At 45.4% G+C, this 17939-nt stretch overlaps 1 protein-coding gene across 3 annotated transcripts in view; it reads right to left on the reverse strand.

Moving 5' to 3' along the window:
• SLC4A11 (solute carrier family 4 member 11) overlaps positions 1-17939 on the reverse strand; it is a 152145-nt gene that overhangs the window by 100776 nt on the left and 33430 nt on the right. For all 3 annotated transcript variants that reach the window (XM_090035102.1, XM_090035104.1, XM_090035103.1), the window contains exon 3: positions 5398-5550. In XM_090035102.1, coding sequence (XP_089891228.1) covers positions 5398-5550 — 153 coding nt within the window. The remainder of the gene's footprint in view (positions 1-5397; positions 5551-17939) is intronic.

The raw sequence follows: 17939 nt of genomic DNA on the forward strand, positions 1-17939 counted from the left end.
CATTTAAGAAACACCCAGGAAGGGTCCTAAAAAGTGACTGACTGCCATATTCCTCTAGGCTAAGGACAGAAGTTACACAACCTGGTTTAAGTCAGCAGAAACTGGCTCAAACCTGTAACCGAACAGAAGCTCATTGCATGTAAACCCGTTCCAAAATGGCTGAAACAGGTTTAAGATCAACCTGGCTGAATGTAGTATCAGACTTACCTGATTTGGGTCAAACTGGTTTATACAACTTCTGTCCCAGACCCGAGAGGCATGCCCTGCCAGCTGCAGCCTGGTACCTAGAAAGGGTGCAGAGGACTTGGGTCCTTCCTGGCTCAGCCAAAGCAGCAGCCACTTTGAATTAGGTGGAAAGGAAGAAATGCTCAGCCTGTGAGATGGTCTTAAGTCTCAGGGTGGTGAGCTCGGACACCACAAAACGCTCTGCCACGAGGGCAGAGCTCATGGGTGCAGGAGACGGAGCTATCTCCAAGCCTGGCCCAAGATGGGAACTAAGTCCTCAGATGCTAAGAAGCCTCCTAAACCTCCCCGCCTTGCACTCTTCTCCCATCTGCCTTCTCCAATATCAGAGCAGCTGATGCATCTGCAAGATGCCCCCCCACCCCAACACAAAAAAACAACAAACCTGTCCCAAACCATCCTCAACAGATGTCCGTCTTGCTACTTAATTCCCTGCCAGAAGACGCTCAGGCCAGACGGCGACCAGGGCTATGCCAGAAGTGACTGAAGATGGAAATTAAAATAGGAAAGTTTTTGCTGCCAACTGAAGATGGATGGCTCTAAGATGATGGTTGGGAAGACAGTGTAACAGGAGACCGGGAAGGACCTCCTCGTCGACACCTCCCTTGAAGGAAAATCTCAATCCCCAGAAGAGCAACACTGAATTGCAAAGGGCATCCAGAGAAAGGTATGAGGAAAAGTCTTTCCCAGGTGCAACACTCACTATTAGGAGCTCCTTGCAAGACTTCCCCATCCGTCTCTTACTATTTCCTTCCCCACCTCCTGGAAACACCTGGAGACATAGAGGGGTCTTGGAGGGCAGAGACACGAGTGGGATTTTTCATTTTGGATGATCCCAAACTCACGCCAACATGGAGATTATTAAACCAAACGGGATGGTAGAGTAGCCGTCATGCAATCCAAAATTCTCCTTTACTTTTACACCGCCTTCAAACACCTTGCAGGCTCAAGAGCAGAGCTGGCCTCCAGACAGAGATAAGCAAGTGTGTGCCATCGATGAACCCATCGCACCAGAAATAAAGTGCAGCCTCTAAACAGTATATAGCCTGCCCACCTTTACCCATCACTAATATCTCATAAACCACAGCATATGAGGATGAAGTTTTCTTGTCCCCTACCCCAAGGGAAAGTCGCACTGAGTGACCCAAGCTGCAAAACAGACCTGTTTTAGTGACCAACATCTATGCCAACTTGGATATTGCAGTCTTAAAAGTATAAGCAGTGTATGCTAACCCTAGACACTGGATTTTATTTTTCCAGTGACTCTTATTTGTAGCTACTTCCTCGCACCCAATGCAGAAATGATGACAGCTTATGATCACCATCTTTTTTTTTTAAATTTTTTTAAGTTTATGCTATGCTTTGTTGCCCAACTTGGTCTAATCCCCATGCAGAGAGGTTTTAAAATAACAATAAAGTGCATCTAATTATGCATGTAGCAAACTCTACATCCATCACATGGAGATTATTAACTAGATGGGATGAAGGCAGAGCTGTCACCAAGTCCATAATTCTCCTTTATGTATTTATACTGCCTTCAGGCACCTCTCCTCAAGGGCTCAAAGCGCTTCCACGCATGCTTATTGTTTGCACTGCATTTGAAGGTAGATAGAAACTTTGCAGAAAAGTTAGCCAAAGACAATGCACCCCAAGAAGCAAGCAATATTAGAATTTGGATATGAAAAAGCCAACCACAGCAGTGTTGGGATGAAGACCCAAAAGAAAAAAAGGAGGCAGGGGGGTAAGAATAAGATGACATTGCAACTGCTGAATCATCCTCTAAACTCGTCATTGTGACTAATCTTAATTCACTTCTTGTAGGGTTTTATTTTATATATTTAATTTTTAAGTGCAGAGGATTAAAATATTGCTCAGTCAGAATGATTATAGACTCCATGTCTGGCAACTATTCAAGAGAAACAAAACAAAGCAGATGTGCTTTTCATTATGGATTAAAATCAATGAACAAATGCAGGCTTAGCCAGTGCAGATATGGCAGACTGTGCTCCGGAGCAAGTGCCCCTTTCTGAAAAAGGATCTAGTCGCTAACTTCTTTGCCCTCCAGGCTAGGTGCAGACATTCAAAAAGCCCGAGGCAGAATTAATGCAAGTTGTGTGGTTTCTGTAAGCGGCGTAGTTTACATTGGTAGTGAACAGAACGCACGTTCGCGGGGGGGTGCAAATCTTAGACCAGGTTCTGCCATGTGTGCACCAAATTTCTGTTCTGTTCATTGCAAGTATAGACTGGTTTCTGACTGGTCCACTGGTAAGAGTGTACCAATCTGATTGGTACACTGGTAAGAGTGTACCAATTTTTTACACTGGTAAGAGTGTAATGTCTGTACCTGGTCCCAGAGCCTAAAGGTCTATTTGCTGACATTAACGGATGTTGGGTACCTAACTTGCAGAGATGCTCCAGCAAAAAATAATAATAATGATGTTATTGTTATTCCCACTGGGTGCATGTAATCCCATTCAAATTACGGGGATTTAAAATTTTAAATTCAGAGATTGTAAGGGGCCAGAAGGGATCTCAGAAGATCATCGGGTCCAGCTCCCTGCACCAAGCAAGAAAAACAACTGGGGTCAGGTGGCCCCAGCAAGGTGGCTGTCTAGTCTCCTCCTGAAGATTTCCAGGGTCGGCGACTGTACCACCTCTGGAGGGAGCTTATTCCGCAGTCTGGACACCCCTACTGTGAAGACATTTTCCCCAATGTTGAGCCTGAATTGTTCTTCCAGGAGTTTGTGGTCATTACTCCCAGTTCTCCCCTTGGATGCCCTGGTAACAGTTGCTCACCGAGCCCTTCACCTTGTGGAAATGCTATTCTGGCGCTTTTGGAAAATGTTGCACAGGGGGTTAAAAACCATTACAGTTAAATCGTGGACATGCAAATCTTGTGGTCAGGATGAGCCGGATTTCAGCAATGCCACATGACTTAAAGGGACAAAGACAAAGTCCGATGGCATCTTTTGATGTTGTTAATAGACTGGCATTGGGATAAGGAGCGTATAACATCAGTCCAAATGGACAAAAACAGAAGAAGAAAAAAAAAAAAAAAAAAAAAGAGGCAGCTCAGAAGAGAAACAGGATTATTCTTCAAATACCAAAGGATCCTCCAAAAACATTAGCAGCACTGCTAACTCCCAAAGATGTACTCTGCAAAGAAGTGACACTGCTCCAATACCAGGCTTTAAAGAATAAAAATTAAATGCAGACAAAATTAAACTTCAACCTTCATATGAAGTCAGTAAATAGCAGAGCTTAAGTGCTTCTGGTTACTTTTTCCTCAAGGCAAAAAAAAAAAAATCACCCCTCCAGGCTACGAAGAGACTTGCGGGGCAAGGAGAGGCTGGTTCTTGAACAGGCCCGTATGTTAGAAGCCATAGCAGAATGTAATACAGTATTTTTTACAGATTTAAAATCGGGGTTTGCATATTGTGCAGCAACCTTCACTAAGTTAAATTAGACACCTAGCCAGAGTTAAAATATAAGGTGTTTCAGATTCTACTTGTTAAACTGGAGATCATTAACCATAAACCTTCTTGATAAGCTATGGGAGCAGGCTTTGCACTGATACCAAGTTTGGGGAGGAAGCCCAAGTTTCAAAGCCAAAAGGTAAAAAGGCCATTTTCTTGTTTAGCCCCAAAGCTTTTCTGAACAGCATGACACATTCAAATACATTTTCCAGATGCAAAAGCAACCCCACGGAGGAATCCAGGGATTCTCATGTAGAAATTTTCTTCTTTCTGGAAAGACCTTTCATTTGAAGCAGACCAGTCTATTTACCTTACAAGATCATCGGTGTGTAGAAGAATGCTGCTGTCAAAATATATATGCTGCTCTCATAAAAGTCATTCTTTCCCAGAGGTGGATAAAAGCCATTGCCAGGAAAGTTGGAAGGAGGGGTAAACTCCGTTAAAAAACAGGCAACTTTTCCTACCTCAGCCCATCTTGAATTGCAAACACAAACAGAGTCTAGCACCTGCTGGTGCCTTTATAATACAGGCTCCTCAGGCAGGAACCGAGTTCAGATGTTAAGCCCTGATAACGAGTAGCTTATGAAAAGCAAGCAAAATAAAATCTGATCATGAGCAACTCTTGCTGACTCCGTGCCGCCAACATCAGTTGGCTTCATTTACCGAAGTGCCAGTGTTACAGATGTATCAGTTGGGTTAATTGCTGCCCAGACAGACAAACAGTCTAAAAAAAAAAGTCTACATCCGTCTGTCAGGGGCATTGAGATGCATCAACTAGAAAACAGGACGTTAAAAGAATGTGGGTCAGCAAACACATTTGATTTTTCTAAGGTTACTAATTCACGAGTTCACAGTAGATGCATTTGTTCACGTGTCTTCGCCCCTTTTATGTGCATGTTTTAAACGGAGTCCAAAACAAAACACAAAACATCGAGAAGTGCAGAGTTGTATTAACTGATGCCATTTCCAAAATGTTAACATTTAAGGACAGAAAGCTTTCCGGTAACACATTCAGTTAGGTATTCAGTTCTCACTGAAAAAAAAAAAAAAAACCAGGAGGCAAACTGCACCACTGATGACCCTAGCACAAGGGATCACAACCAACCTCAGTAACTGAATGAAACAAAACCCCCTTCAAAATTGGGATTCTCCCCCCGCAATACCTTCTTTAAATCTCACGAGCAGTAGCCACGTGCGGTGCGGCACAGACTGAATGCATGCAGAAGAACTGGGTGGACGTTATAGCACCCACATTTTCAAGCACAGGCTTAAAGTTCAAGCTCCAGGTTCATTTTAGGCACTGCACAAATACTCTGATTTTCAGATGCACGGGAGTTGGTTGGTTTGCAGTGCTTTTGGGAATCAGGATGCTTAGGAGGAAGCCTAGAAGATGTGGGAGCTTCAATTTTAAAGCACCCATTCTTCACCTCCACCAAATGTCTTCCCATCAAAAGTTGAAAGGACTTGGGGTGGTTTTGAAATGTTTGATTTGTGCCTATTAGGAGATGCTTTTGTGCCCTGGAAAGATGCCTGAGCTTGAAAATGGTCTCCTGGATGCCACCGGCAGATATTTGAAGGGTAAATGTCTTTCAATACAAGGTGGAGAAGCAGCCACTGCAGTTGGACTCTCCAAAACGTTGATAAAAATATATATATATGAAAAAGTCAGTGCGCTTACCAGCTACATTCTGTTGTACATCCAAATTGACATTCACAAAGAACCGGATACTGTCCCCGGACACGATTGAAGAGTTTACAGTGTCAAAGAGCTCTTCTCCTCCCGCTTCTTCTTTGTTCTCACAGCCGTCATCTGTGTCGCATTTAAGATAACCTGCCCAGAAGATTAACACAATGCTTCGTTACATCCTTTGCACTGTGTGTGCAATCAAACCAAACACCATCAATGTTCACACTTCTCCAACATTTTTCACAAGCCAAAATAATGGACCTTTTACTCTTATCCTTAGTGAGGAACATCTGCCCCAAAACGGTCAGAAGGATTCTCTGCTTTGGTATCTGCAAAGGTCAGAGAGGTACGTGTTTGGGGAGCACGGCATGAAACAGCTCGGCCTGACTCGATAGCTTCGTAGAAGTTGGGGACAGGAGGGGACCTTACAAAATCATCGGTGTGTAGAAGAATGCTGCCCTATCTTTTGGCATCGACGAGGCCTCTCACCCAGAGGTAGCATGCAACACGTTCAGGGAAATCAAGTAACTTGTGTTTAAAAAAAAAGGTCTTAAAAACAGCCCAAGTAAAGTACAATACACAATAAAATTTATTCTGTACAAGCTATAGAGAAATCCCCCCCCAAATAAAATAAAAGGGTTTGGTTTTGTTGTTCTCAAATTCTATACAGAATTATTTTATTCTACTGCTGTGCTGCTGAAAAGGCTGGAGTGATCTGCTTACACCTGCCCTGCTCTTTAAAATTAGATGTGGAGGGCAGGGACTTGGCTAGGTTCCTGCAGGGTTTAGTCTCTACCCAGGGGCCACCAACATATGAAGCTGACCCGTGTTAAGTGCGTGTAAGCGGGGGGCTATGACATCGAGACATCTCCAATACAAGATTGATGAAACTTGTTTAAGGGGTCTTCAGGCCCCATTTCCAAGCACTGAAGGGCGCCAATCGCATTCAGCAACCCATTTCAATAGCATTTAGGGTGCAGTTACGTGCTGCACGTAAACCGTACCAAATCCGTGGCCTGTTAAGCAGTGCTGGACTTAAAACGTGCCGTGCGCAATCAGACACTAAGGGTTAATGCCATTTCTTCCCTGAATGGCTCCGATTGGCTGCTAGAGGGCTAGCAAACAGTGCTGCTAGGCACCAGGACAGCTGAACCCAATCCCAGTTCTGGGTGGATGGGCTGGGAGCAGTGCATCCTGGGATGCTGGAGGATTGCAAATCGCTTGTTTGATCTACATGGAGCAGACAGAAGTTACCCTCACACAAGCGAGGCAGCCCAGCCCAGACTTAACCCTCATCTGAAGCAGCATAACCGACTCAAGGGCACTTGGCACAAGTTAACAAGCTTGAACAGCTGGGTGCTTGTGTTCCGAGTGCCCTTGCTATCGTCTAACCAACATGCAACTTCACCCGTAGCCCCTCTCAAAGGTAAGGGGCCGATTTAGAAATTTCATCTGCCAAACCGGAGACAGTAAAGCCAGAGCCTAAACGGCTCCATTAACCTTTCAGTAGAGGCAGCTGGCCCTCCAGCTAGAAAGTCAGGTCTACCATTTGATCAATAACTAGCACTGCGGGAGATCAACCTCGATCCATTATTTGAAACCCGACCATGTTAAACCGTCTGGTCTAACAAGCAAGATACTGGGCGATCAACCATTGAGACTCGTGCATTTTCCACACGTACCCCAATTATGAGGTCAGGGCAGAGATGATGGCTAATCAAATAAGGGAACACACCAAGAAAGTAAGACCACATTTGTTGAAAGGAGCTATTTTGGACTCTTGTGCAACATTTATAATTATGATCAAGTCTCATTCAGATGGAGAAACTATATCGCTACAGCCTTTTGTTGCAAAGCAGCTGAAAGGTATCCAGGTTGTAGCCGGATCAGTCTAGGCGGAAGAGGCAATCCGGACTTGTAGTAGAGATGAGCTTTTATTTTTTGCAAAGATTTTTACAAAAATCTTGTAGGTCTAATAAAAGAGATCATCTCTACTACGAGTCCTGAAAGCAGCTGAAATACATTTATGCATGTAAATGTATAGTAAATACTAATTATTAAATGTATAGTACATACCAATTATTGCAGGCCTTGCAGTGTCCAGTTTTGTATTGCCCAAGTTATTCAGGCAGCTTCTACCCTCTTTGTGGCAATGATATTATATATCGTTGCATATAAAAACTGCCCGAAGCAAGCAGGCACATTTTGGCAGTGCATTTTAACACTACAGCAAGCTTAGACAACCAGTTTGGAGGCATAAACCAATACCACGTAATGGAAAATAAAAAGCTGATGGCACTTTTAAAAACCTTGCACGAAGTATGAATTCAAGACTGCCAAGAACTCAAACATAAAATACATTTCTTAAGGATAGGGGGTTGACACTCTGCCACCACAACAACAACAACGCTGTCTAGTTTCAAGACCGCAAACAGGAACTCCAACGATTATGACACTTGAACTTCAGCACATCCTGTTGCAAATTATCTTCCAGCGTTTGTTCTTGTAAGATGTGCTGACTAATAGGAAGATGCAGACTGTGCATCTCCCGGGTTGAAATCAGAAACATATCCTAGTTCTCAATCTGCAGACAATAGAATTTATATGGGTTTATTTGATTTATCATTGCATGCTTAGGTCTTTTAGTGCTTTATAGAAAACCAAAATGTGGCCTACATAACTCCCTTCCCCACCCCATACGCGCGTGCATGCGCACACAGCTTACTTTGCACTGTGCATCCCCCACAAAGAAAAGTGAAGCATGCTTCCTCTGGTATAAAAGGCACGTTGCAGGTGCGTTTCCACCGTTGCTGAAGGATCCTTCCCAAGTGCTTCCAGAGGAGTCCGAGGAAGGATGCATTAGTGCTGTAGAAATGGTTTGGCAGAACTAAACTAGCAGTCAAGGACTGTATCCTCCGTGGTCACAAGAGCAACCTGAAGGCAAGTCTTCATCTGGGCCCATGCCTACAAGCCACCATATATGTATAAGTAGTGTGGCCAGCCTGGAGTCCGGTGTCCAGTTTTGAGCCCCCCCCCCCCCCACTATAGAAAGGATGTGGACACATTGGAGAGAGTCCAGCAAAGGGCAAATAAAATGGTCCGGGGGCTGGGGGACAGGACTGGTGAGGAGAACCTGAAGGAACCGGGCTGATTTAGTCTGCAGAAGAGAAGATCTGCATGAGATCGAAGGAAAGGAACAGCTAGAAAAGTAGGCAACTGAAATTGTATGCTTAAGTTCACTACCGCCGTCTCAAAACTTAATTGTCATGCTGCTGCGTAGGAAGCAAATAAGCATCTCCATCTCCAGCCTAGCATTACACAGGGAAATAGTGATCATGTCTTACGAGTGATACAATACCTATTTAATCTACAGTTTTCACTCTGTTTTCCAATCAAAGTTCATCCATGATGAAGAAAAGCTGGGGTAACTTCATTAAAAAAAAAAATCAAATTGGCACCAGATAACCCATGGTCAGGGAGGTGTGGCAATACCTGGAAAGGACAAAAGCCCGAGTTTTAGCCAGTGCCACTTTTGGACAATTTGGGTGACTTCCACCCCATGACCTCTACTTCCAATAGTAGGCCTGGGCTGATGCAGACCAGCTGACAAGCACTGGGTCTTTTGGTGGTTGGGACCAAGCATGTCTTCAAAGGACACGGGAGTTACTTCAAAGCAATTCTACATGTGGCCAATGGTGAAGCGGAGATCTCGGCACCACCGCTGTTTTCCCCGCTTTTGGTTAAGGTTACAGAAACTTGTGTCTACCGTGCAACCAGTGTAATCTGGTACCTCTGGCCAATGACTCCTTGACTCTTGCCAATCAAGACGAGCCTGGCACACAGGCTGCAGCTTCTACACTGGTGGATGAGCTTCAAGCAATTAATTGTACCAGGTACTCACAAGAAGATCAGTAGCTCTCTCAGCTGCCTTGAAATGGGTACGTTAGAAAGAATGAGGTTAAGAAAAGTAGGTGGGGAGGTCAACAGCTGGAAGGAGATGGGATTACAAAGGGCCAGTAAAACTAAACCAGCCGTGGCCAGGGGCTGCAATAGAGAGACAAATGGGAAGCTAGCAGAGCTGGGAAGGAGTGAATAGGTCATGGCAGGATTTGCTGATCTTCTTTTCCAAAAAAAAGAGTCAAATCAGGCTGCGGGTTGAGAGTGAAGGAGCTGGTGGTTGAAGTGGCAGGGGAGCCGGGCACTGGAGTGAGGGATGGAGAAGCAGCACGGCAAGGCAAACAGGTACCCATATTTCAAAGCTCGCACCACTGCAATCCCCAAACTCAATGGGGACAGGGAGGTTTCTAGCTACTTAATTCTTCCCTTCCCAAAAAAAGGGACTGAACATAACTCTGGATTATCTATAACATTTTTCCAAAAGATGGGTTGTACAAACACCAACCACCTTGTGAGCCGGTGTCCACCTCGGCACCGCGAAACTTCTGCCTTGCGGTACTGTTGGGGCGTTGTAGCCACGACGCTCAAGGAGAGGTCGGAGTCCAGGCTTTTTTCGCAATAGCTTTTATTGGGCTGACCAAATAGTTGGGGAAGCTGTTGGGCAAGCTTTCACACGTCAAGCGACTTTCCTCAAGTCCTCGGTCCGATAACAGATCATTGCAGCCGAAGCCCAAGATCTTCCTGCCTCTAAAAGCCGAACTGGCGGGGATCTCTTAATTAGCACACGCAAAAAAAAAAAAAAAATCACTGTCATTTGATTTGTCATCCTTGAAGCCCGTTCGCCATTTGCTCATGGCCTGAACTAAGCATTTTGATTTCCCAGCTGGCAGGCAGGTAGGTACTTGGCTTCCTCTCTCCAGTCTGCCTCAGCAATTAAGGAGAGCGCTTTTTGGGGGGGAAAAAAGAAAGATCTGGCAACTGCTCATCCCCACAGAGAGACCCGAGAGACAATCCTAGTCTGATCGAAAGAATATAGAGGAGGCCGCACATGACAGAAGAAACTGTTCAATTATCCTGGAGTTTTGATTTTTGTTTTAAGGTGGATTTGGACTGAGATTCTGTTGCTGTTGGCAGATTTTGGCTGCCTTATGTTTCCATATTATTAACTATTTTATCAGGCTTCAATATTAGGAATCCATTTTGCTCAAAAAAAATGGAAAAACAACCCCCCACCCCCTGAAGTTGGAACACAAAAACAGGCAACAGATTTTAGTCCAATGCCTGTCTAATATCTCACCTTCGATTTGAGCAAGGAGCCATCCTGTGCAAAACCTCAAGCATTACTTAAGCCAGCCATGAGTTAAAACCCAAGTGACCTGCATCGCTATCCATATTGTTCCCGTGGAAGTCCCCATGTGTACTAATCAATATGCTAGTCTTGCTTGTCACTGCAATACCTGCGAAGCACTTCCCATCTTTGAAAGCAAAGATCATTGTCTTATACTACTTGGTATTTAAGAGCCACCTACTCAGGTATGCGCTGGGGTTGCTCAGCAACTATAAAAAAATTAAGTACACGCTAAACAAACAAAATGATGTCTGTGGAGCGCTCCACTATTGTAGGCATAAGTAATGCTGATGGGGAAGTGAATCGTTCTGGGCTCAGGCCGGGATCTAAGCACAGCGTAGCCTGGCACCTCATTAAATGTGCGCGGCTTTACTAGAGGTAGATAAAGCACTGAACAGCAGCCCGCTTGGTTAGCATGGTCTGTTCTCTGCAAAGACGTGGACGGGGCACCTGCGAGGAAAAACAGTGGACCTCGACAGACGCGCATCGTGGTGCACGTGCACCGGGGGCCCAAATTAAGGGTTGCTGATGCCACTCCATCTCCCGTTTCATTGCCTAGTCCCTTATTCCCAGTCTTCCGGCTCGCCGGTCCTCAGATCTTCTCCGTGCTCCACTTTCTGGTCAGTCATCTCTCGTCCTCCCTAGTTTCTGCTATCCCAGCCCCAACCCCCTTGGCCTACCAAACCCTCACATCCCCCCCACCCTTCAAGGCCGGCTGCGAGGTCGTCTCCCAATTAGCCGGTCCACTCCACATTTAAAAATGAGAGCTTTCTCCTCCGTGCTCTAGCAGAAGGTCATGCAGTAGAGACAGGAGCCCCGTCGAAGAGTTTCAATACCCAGCCCCAAGTCATCCAGACCTGGTGCACCCATTTAACAAAGCCAGAAGTTTTGTTAAAAAAGGACCAGTCACAAGGAAAACAGCCATCCAGGGAAGTGGCAGAGGCTAGGAGCACTCATCGCAGAACTGGTTCCTCTGCAAAAACCCAGCAGGGCAGGACCCAGGTTGGGAAACACGGGCCCTGGTGCAGCAGCAAGCCTGCACGGGGAAACATCCGTGGCAGCTCAGCGAGCCATAGGACCAAATGGGGCATGGCTCCCAGCTATATAAACCCAGGGCCTGAGCCAGAGCGGACGATTTGGCCCTGGAAGCTGCAGTGGAAGGAGCTCCAGAGCCGGAGGCGCCAAGAGAGCTACCTTGGGGAAGGCGAACACAAGGCTGCGACCCAGGATAAGGGGAAGCCTTGTTGTATACAGGTAGCCAGAAAAGCATATTCCTTTGTTATAGTTTATACCGGGGGGGGCGGTGTAAAAGGGATTGAGGAGTGGTTTGGAGGTCCCATTAGTACCCGAGGGGCATGTGACCACCCATGCTCTGTCAGGGGTCAGGCCCAAAGGTGCAGAGTGGGGCCAGAGCCCCAAAAGGGGCAGCCGCATCCAAGAGGGGCAGAGACAGGGGCCAAGGGGCCAGTGCCTAGAGTAGGGCAGCAATAGGGGCAGGGGCCCAAAGCCTCAGAGGCGGCAAGGATAGGCCTGGGCAAGGTATAAAGGCGGGGGGGTCAGAGCCATGTAATCAGCTTTTAAGGCTTACAGGTGCCCTGGGGGGGCACAGGCAGCGAGGAGTGCCCATGCAGTTTAAGGGCAGGATTGGGATCAGCAGTGTCCAGGAGGGACTTGCTGGCTATTCGGCAGATTGTGGCTCACGCTAGGACGCCTAGGCAGCCCCCCTTTCAATGCAATAGGTACATCAAAGCACAGTGGGCGGGGGGGGGGACAGTACCCTAAAGGCAGAGCTAGGTACCAGTTGCATGGGTACTAGGGGGCATCACGGCTGTCCCTCAAGCAAGTCCCAGTTACAACCCATTACTGGGACAGTCTGGTTTCAGCCTGTAATGCTGGGTGGAGCGTGCTCGAATGGCAGATGTACGGCCCAACCAGCAGCAGAACCTGAGAAAGACAGGACATGCTCAGTGCAGACTGAATCGTCGGGTATTTTATCTGCTAGCAAAAGGAATGGGTTTTTCTAAGTGATTATGAAAGTTAGCCAAGTCTGGGAAGACTTCTGCTCTTGCAGCAAAAATGATCCCTGACATGAAGATCATCCTGCTGGCAAATGTTGAGCCCTTGCTCCAAGTTACAGCAGGGCTAGGGCTGATCAAAAAGGACCGCCAGAATTCGCTTCACATGCGCAATGCTAAATCTGGTTATCCTGAACAGCAGCAGCTTTGGCAAACATTTTAAAAGTTGGCCCAAGGCGGCCACTCGCCACAGAAAACCTCAACCTAAATCCCTGAAGAATGGCAAAGGTAGAGAGGAAAGGGAAACAGCTTCTTAACTGGGATACAGCTGGTGACCTGAATGAAGCCACCTTGCCAGCTCCCCCAGTAGCAACAGTCGTGGGACAAAGCCAGGGTCCTCATTTAAAGTCTGCAGTGAAGTGGGAGATTTTGCAAAAGGTGCGAAAAAGCAGCCAACCATACGGGCCACGGACAGCCGCGTGCTGCAACGGCCTCGCATGCCTTGGCAAATCCGCGCCTTTGGTTCTCCCGGTAATAAAGCTACGTCCAATCAACAGCTGCTTCATCTTGTATCCCAACCAACTTGATACACATGCGAGTTTAAAGCACTTTTCATGAGATAAAACTCTCCAAATGCAAGAAGTGGTAGGAAAAAAGCAAAACCCGATCCGCTCTGGAAATATCAATTAAAGGTTGTGCGTATACATGCAACATCCACCAGTAGCAAGAGAACAATTGGAGGGGATGGTAGAGGATTCGAGAGCCTGTTTTCATTCTATTCTCCAATCCACGATGAAAAAAAGCTCGGGTAACTTAATTTTAAACAAGCCCCCCAAAAACTCAAACTGGCACCAAATAACCCATGGCTATACATGCACAATTCTGAATGCTAACTGGGGCAATACAGTCAGTAGCATGAAGGAAGCACGGTCCCCAGAAGTCAACCATTTCCAAAGGTCAGCCCTCATTTAGACAGATGCCACACGGTGCTGACAGCCACATACGGTGCAAGACCACGAGCAGACATCTCGGCAGTCCTAGATTCAGAAACCCGCACCTGGTTGTAGGTAGATTCCTGCCTTCCCCCTTATTAACTGCATTTGTGCAACATGAGAAACAAAAGAACTGGGCGCTAAGGAGAGACCTAATGCTATCGATATCCACAAGGCAGCAACGAAAAATAAGCCTGGCTTTGTTTTTGAATGACGGGGTAATGCCACTGTTAATGCCGTGAACACTGAGAGCAATTTTTTTTTTTTTTAAATTTCCTTTCCAGCTGTATTTTACCCTCAAGCACTCCAAGCAAGTAAAAATTAATAACAACTTTGCTAACAGAAGGCATTTGGTGGCACAAAGCCAAATTCTCTCCCTCGTCAAATTAGATGTCTCATAATATTGGCTGAGTTTTTTTTTTCCTTAAGCCCCAGCGCTCAAAATTATGCAATGGCAGGAGAATCATGACTTCAAGGGTAAAAAAAAAGTACAATTCTAGCTCTTGGAATTGGGAAAGTTTTGAAAACAGGGACCCTTCAATGCCTTAAGTACTAGCAATTCACGGTTCTCTTTAATACCTTTATGACTTTTGAACACTGAAGGTTGCAAGCACATTTGTACCTTGCAATATTGCCATGGGAAAGCAGTCCCAGATTTCTTTAAGAAACCTTCTTCCCAAGGCAGGCAGCACATGCTTGAATTACAGGGCTGTCCCTCTTCACTGGTTTGGCAAACCAGTGCTTTGGCAACACGAGCCAACGCAGAAATATTAACAAGCCCTCTGCTGCCGTTTTAATTCAGCAACTCCAAATCTGGTTTTTCTTCGGGAATGAGGATGGCTTCTCTCCAGCATAAGTGCTTTCAAAATGTTTATCTGCAGACTGTAGTTCATTAAATAATAAAAATGCAGCCATTGGGTTTGCTCTGGAGAACTGGGAGAACCATAAGGAGTCACCTTAGCCTTAACGCTGGGCATTGAATGGTGCAACTCTTGAATGATACCTGTATAAGCTCTTGCAAGGCAGTCTACGGGGCAAGCAGGCATAACCGTTCCACGTAGAGCTACTCCTTGCTTACCACCGTCATTATGTTCCTGAAAAACACAACTTTAAGCGAAACGATGGCAAGCAAAGCCAATCACATCACAGCAGTTACCACCTAGCAGGCAGCAGCCAAACAACCTTATAACCAAACACCGCGAGACGTTAAAACGAGCGCGTTCTCTAATAGATGAGCGACGTATAACGAAACAGCGTTAACCAAGACGACATTAAGTACCCGTGTAGCAAAATCTTGTTAAGTTTAACCCCGTTTCATTCAGGATGAGTTGCAAGCTCTTTAGCTCATCTGCATCACCTATATGAGCACTTACCAGCTAAGCCATCGGAGGTCGCATTGAGCAACCCCATTCTTTTTCAGCCAATTTTTAAATTGTATATGTGCACAGTTTCAAAACCGGATTGCAGTGGTGTTTACAGTCTCTCATGCTCAGCAGTGGTATTATAAACTAACCAGGGAGGGACAAGCTACACCAATTTCTAAGAGGGAATGATCAGGGAAGTTGACAGCATTTAACCAGTGGATGCCATACAACGGTTGCAATGTACAGTTCTTTGCCCGTTGTGGACAGAGTCCATGCATTGTTTCGACAGGGGTTTTGTTAGAGGATGTTAAGACCGATGGAAAGAATTTTCTTTCGATGCATCTATAGACACACCTCAGGTAAAAATACAGAGGGTGGTTGTTAATTATACTTGAAGCAAATTCTGCAAAACAAAAAGTCAGAGCTAGCTTAAAAAAAATACAGCCTTAAATGAAATGCAGAGTTGATCCATCTAAAACACCTTAACTCAGCTCCCTGCACACATCGTATAATAGCACAGAGTCATAAATGGCACTGATGGTCTCAGATTAAATTGATGTCTGGGACTTTAGAGATCTCCCATCTCCCCCATTCCCCTCATTTTCCCAGTTACATTATTTAGAAGAAAAAAAATAGCGTTGAAATAGATGCCAGGTTCTTAATGGACTCTGTTTTTAATTAATTTTAGCTCAGGCTTAACAGATTAATGACTAGGATGATGGAACTAAGAGTGCACTTAATAAATTTGCGGTGGACACCCAACTGGGTGAGGTAGTGGGCACTTAAAAAGAAGGATCAAATTAAGAGTCGAAAGCCCTTAGTTCAGAGGGGCTCCACTCCTGGCCTGAGGAGCCATGTAGTAATCAGGTCCACGGGTTTCCCCCTAGGTCCAAAAATGAGGCAGTGGAGAAGCAGTGGCTATATAACACTGCTACCACTTCTTGATGCCGAACTGCCAACTTCAAGCAGCTCCATCAGGCAGCACTGCACACCGGATCGTGCCCACAGACTGGATCCGGCCAGTGGACTGCAACACCGCAGAAAAGCACCGCGGGGGTGACAGTGGAGCACAAGCTGATTGCAAGAGCATTGCACTGACCTGTAGAAGAAAGGCTAGCTGTATACTAGGCTATGTTAACAGGAGAACTGGTAACTGCAATGCTTCCATTCAACACCAGTAAAAGTCTCACCTGCAGCAAGAGTCCAAAATTTGGGCACGGTACATAAAATGGACAAGCTGGAAAGAGCCAAGAAGAGCACACCCGTGATTAGCAGCCTAGAAAACGGTGACAGTCATGGAAAGTTTGGATTATTTAGTCTGGGGAGCACTGAGAAGGAACGACAGGCCTCTTTAAAAGGAGAAGCTAAAAAAGATCGGTATAAAGGAAGATGGTGACCAATTGCTCTGTCTACACGGGACAGAAAAAGAAAAGCGATGGATTTAAATTGCAACAAGGAGATTTAGAAAGATCACCTAAATCTCTTGACTATCTGTTGGGGTGGCTAAGCAACAGAAGAGCTTTCCTAGAAGTTTGTGCAGTCTCCATCGCCGGAAACATCCGAGTGCAAATTAGAAACAACATCGTCTGGGATGGCTCAGGTGAGGATGATGCTGCCTTGAGCACGGGGGTTGGATTCAGCCTCCCAAGGCCCTCTTGTGTCTATATTTTTGCTATGGTTGTACAATTTATTTGCAAGTTGGCGGCCTCCAATTAGTCTATAAAAGGTGAAACTCTACCCTGCCTTCTGTTTTACTTGCAAGTTGTAGAACATCTAGTCCAAGTGCAGAGGAATCGTTTGAAGTTTGGGGGTATGCTGCATTTTTTTTTTTTAAAAAACCCCAAAAACATAAAAAGGTTGAATCCATGCTTTAAGGGAAAAATGAAACTCAGACTATTCGATTCAGGCTGGCATCTCCCTACTGACCTCAAAACACCATCCTTAAAAGTATGGGCTACAAAAATACAAGTTTGGTATTGCCTCAAAAGAGCTAGCAACTTTGTGGTTAGTTAATAATTAGGAGGTGGGGTAGAATTAAAGTAGTTAGAGACTGGGAAAGCCTTAATCTTTGTATGACTGTTGTTACAAGTGCCCTCGGCTTTGCATTCAGAGCTTCTTATAAAAGACACACACAGTCTGTCTCTCCCACACAACCATGCACACACTGAAAATATAGCCTAAAAGTCTAATACGGAGACTTCAACATATGCACATTTCCACGTAATCATCCACTTACTCAAAAATGAGTACAATATAAGAATTGCAAATCATAGTCAAAATTATCTGTTCATGGGGTTGGTTACCCTGCACAACAGCCCTGCTCTTGTGCAGGGCAAGTACAGAGTTAGCCAAACGAGCATTTGCATCATGCAAAAGTGCAGCCACACCTGTTCGTTTTAACAAGAGAACACCCGGAAACGGTTCTGACACAGTTCCAGTTCAAAGTCTACAAAACCTGTCATGATAAATATATCGTCGGCCAAGCAGGATCATGTACACCCCCTCTCATCACCGAAGGGTAAATGAAACGTGTGGTCATCTGCTCATTTCTAAAACATAACTGCATTTTTCTTGGACAACAGTTGGCTACAACCACTTTGCAAGGCTGATTCCCTCCCGCAGTACCTTAATTCAAAATATTAAAAAACACACTGGGCAGATGATGATACTAGTCAAAAGCTAGCAATTGTGTTTACAGCTGGGTCTTAAATTCGGGGGAACCAATACGAACGCTTTTCTCCGCTACAATTTTACGCTTTGGTTTTGCTTCATGGGTTAAGAAATGTCTAGAGTAGTTCTGTTCTAAACTTGAAATAAAAGCCACTGAACTCGCAACAGACTACGAAGAGAAATGCCAAGTTGAGGGGATCCATTAAGTGCAGACTGCAAGCCTGACAATCCCAGGACCACCGCAGAG

The sequence above is a fragment of the Crocodylus siamensis genome, chromosome 2 (assembly GCF_052110815.1).
Source record: "Crocodylus siamensis isolate JL-2025a chromosome 2, ASM5211081v1, whole genome shotgun sequence".
NCBI lineage: Eukaryota > Metazoa > Chordata > Crocodylia > Crocodylidae > Crocodylus > Crocodylus siamensis.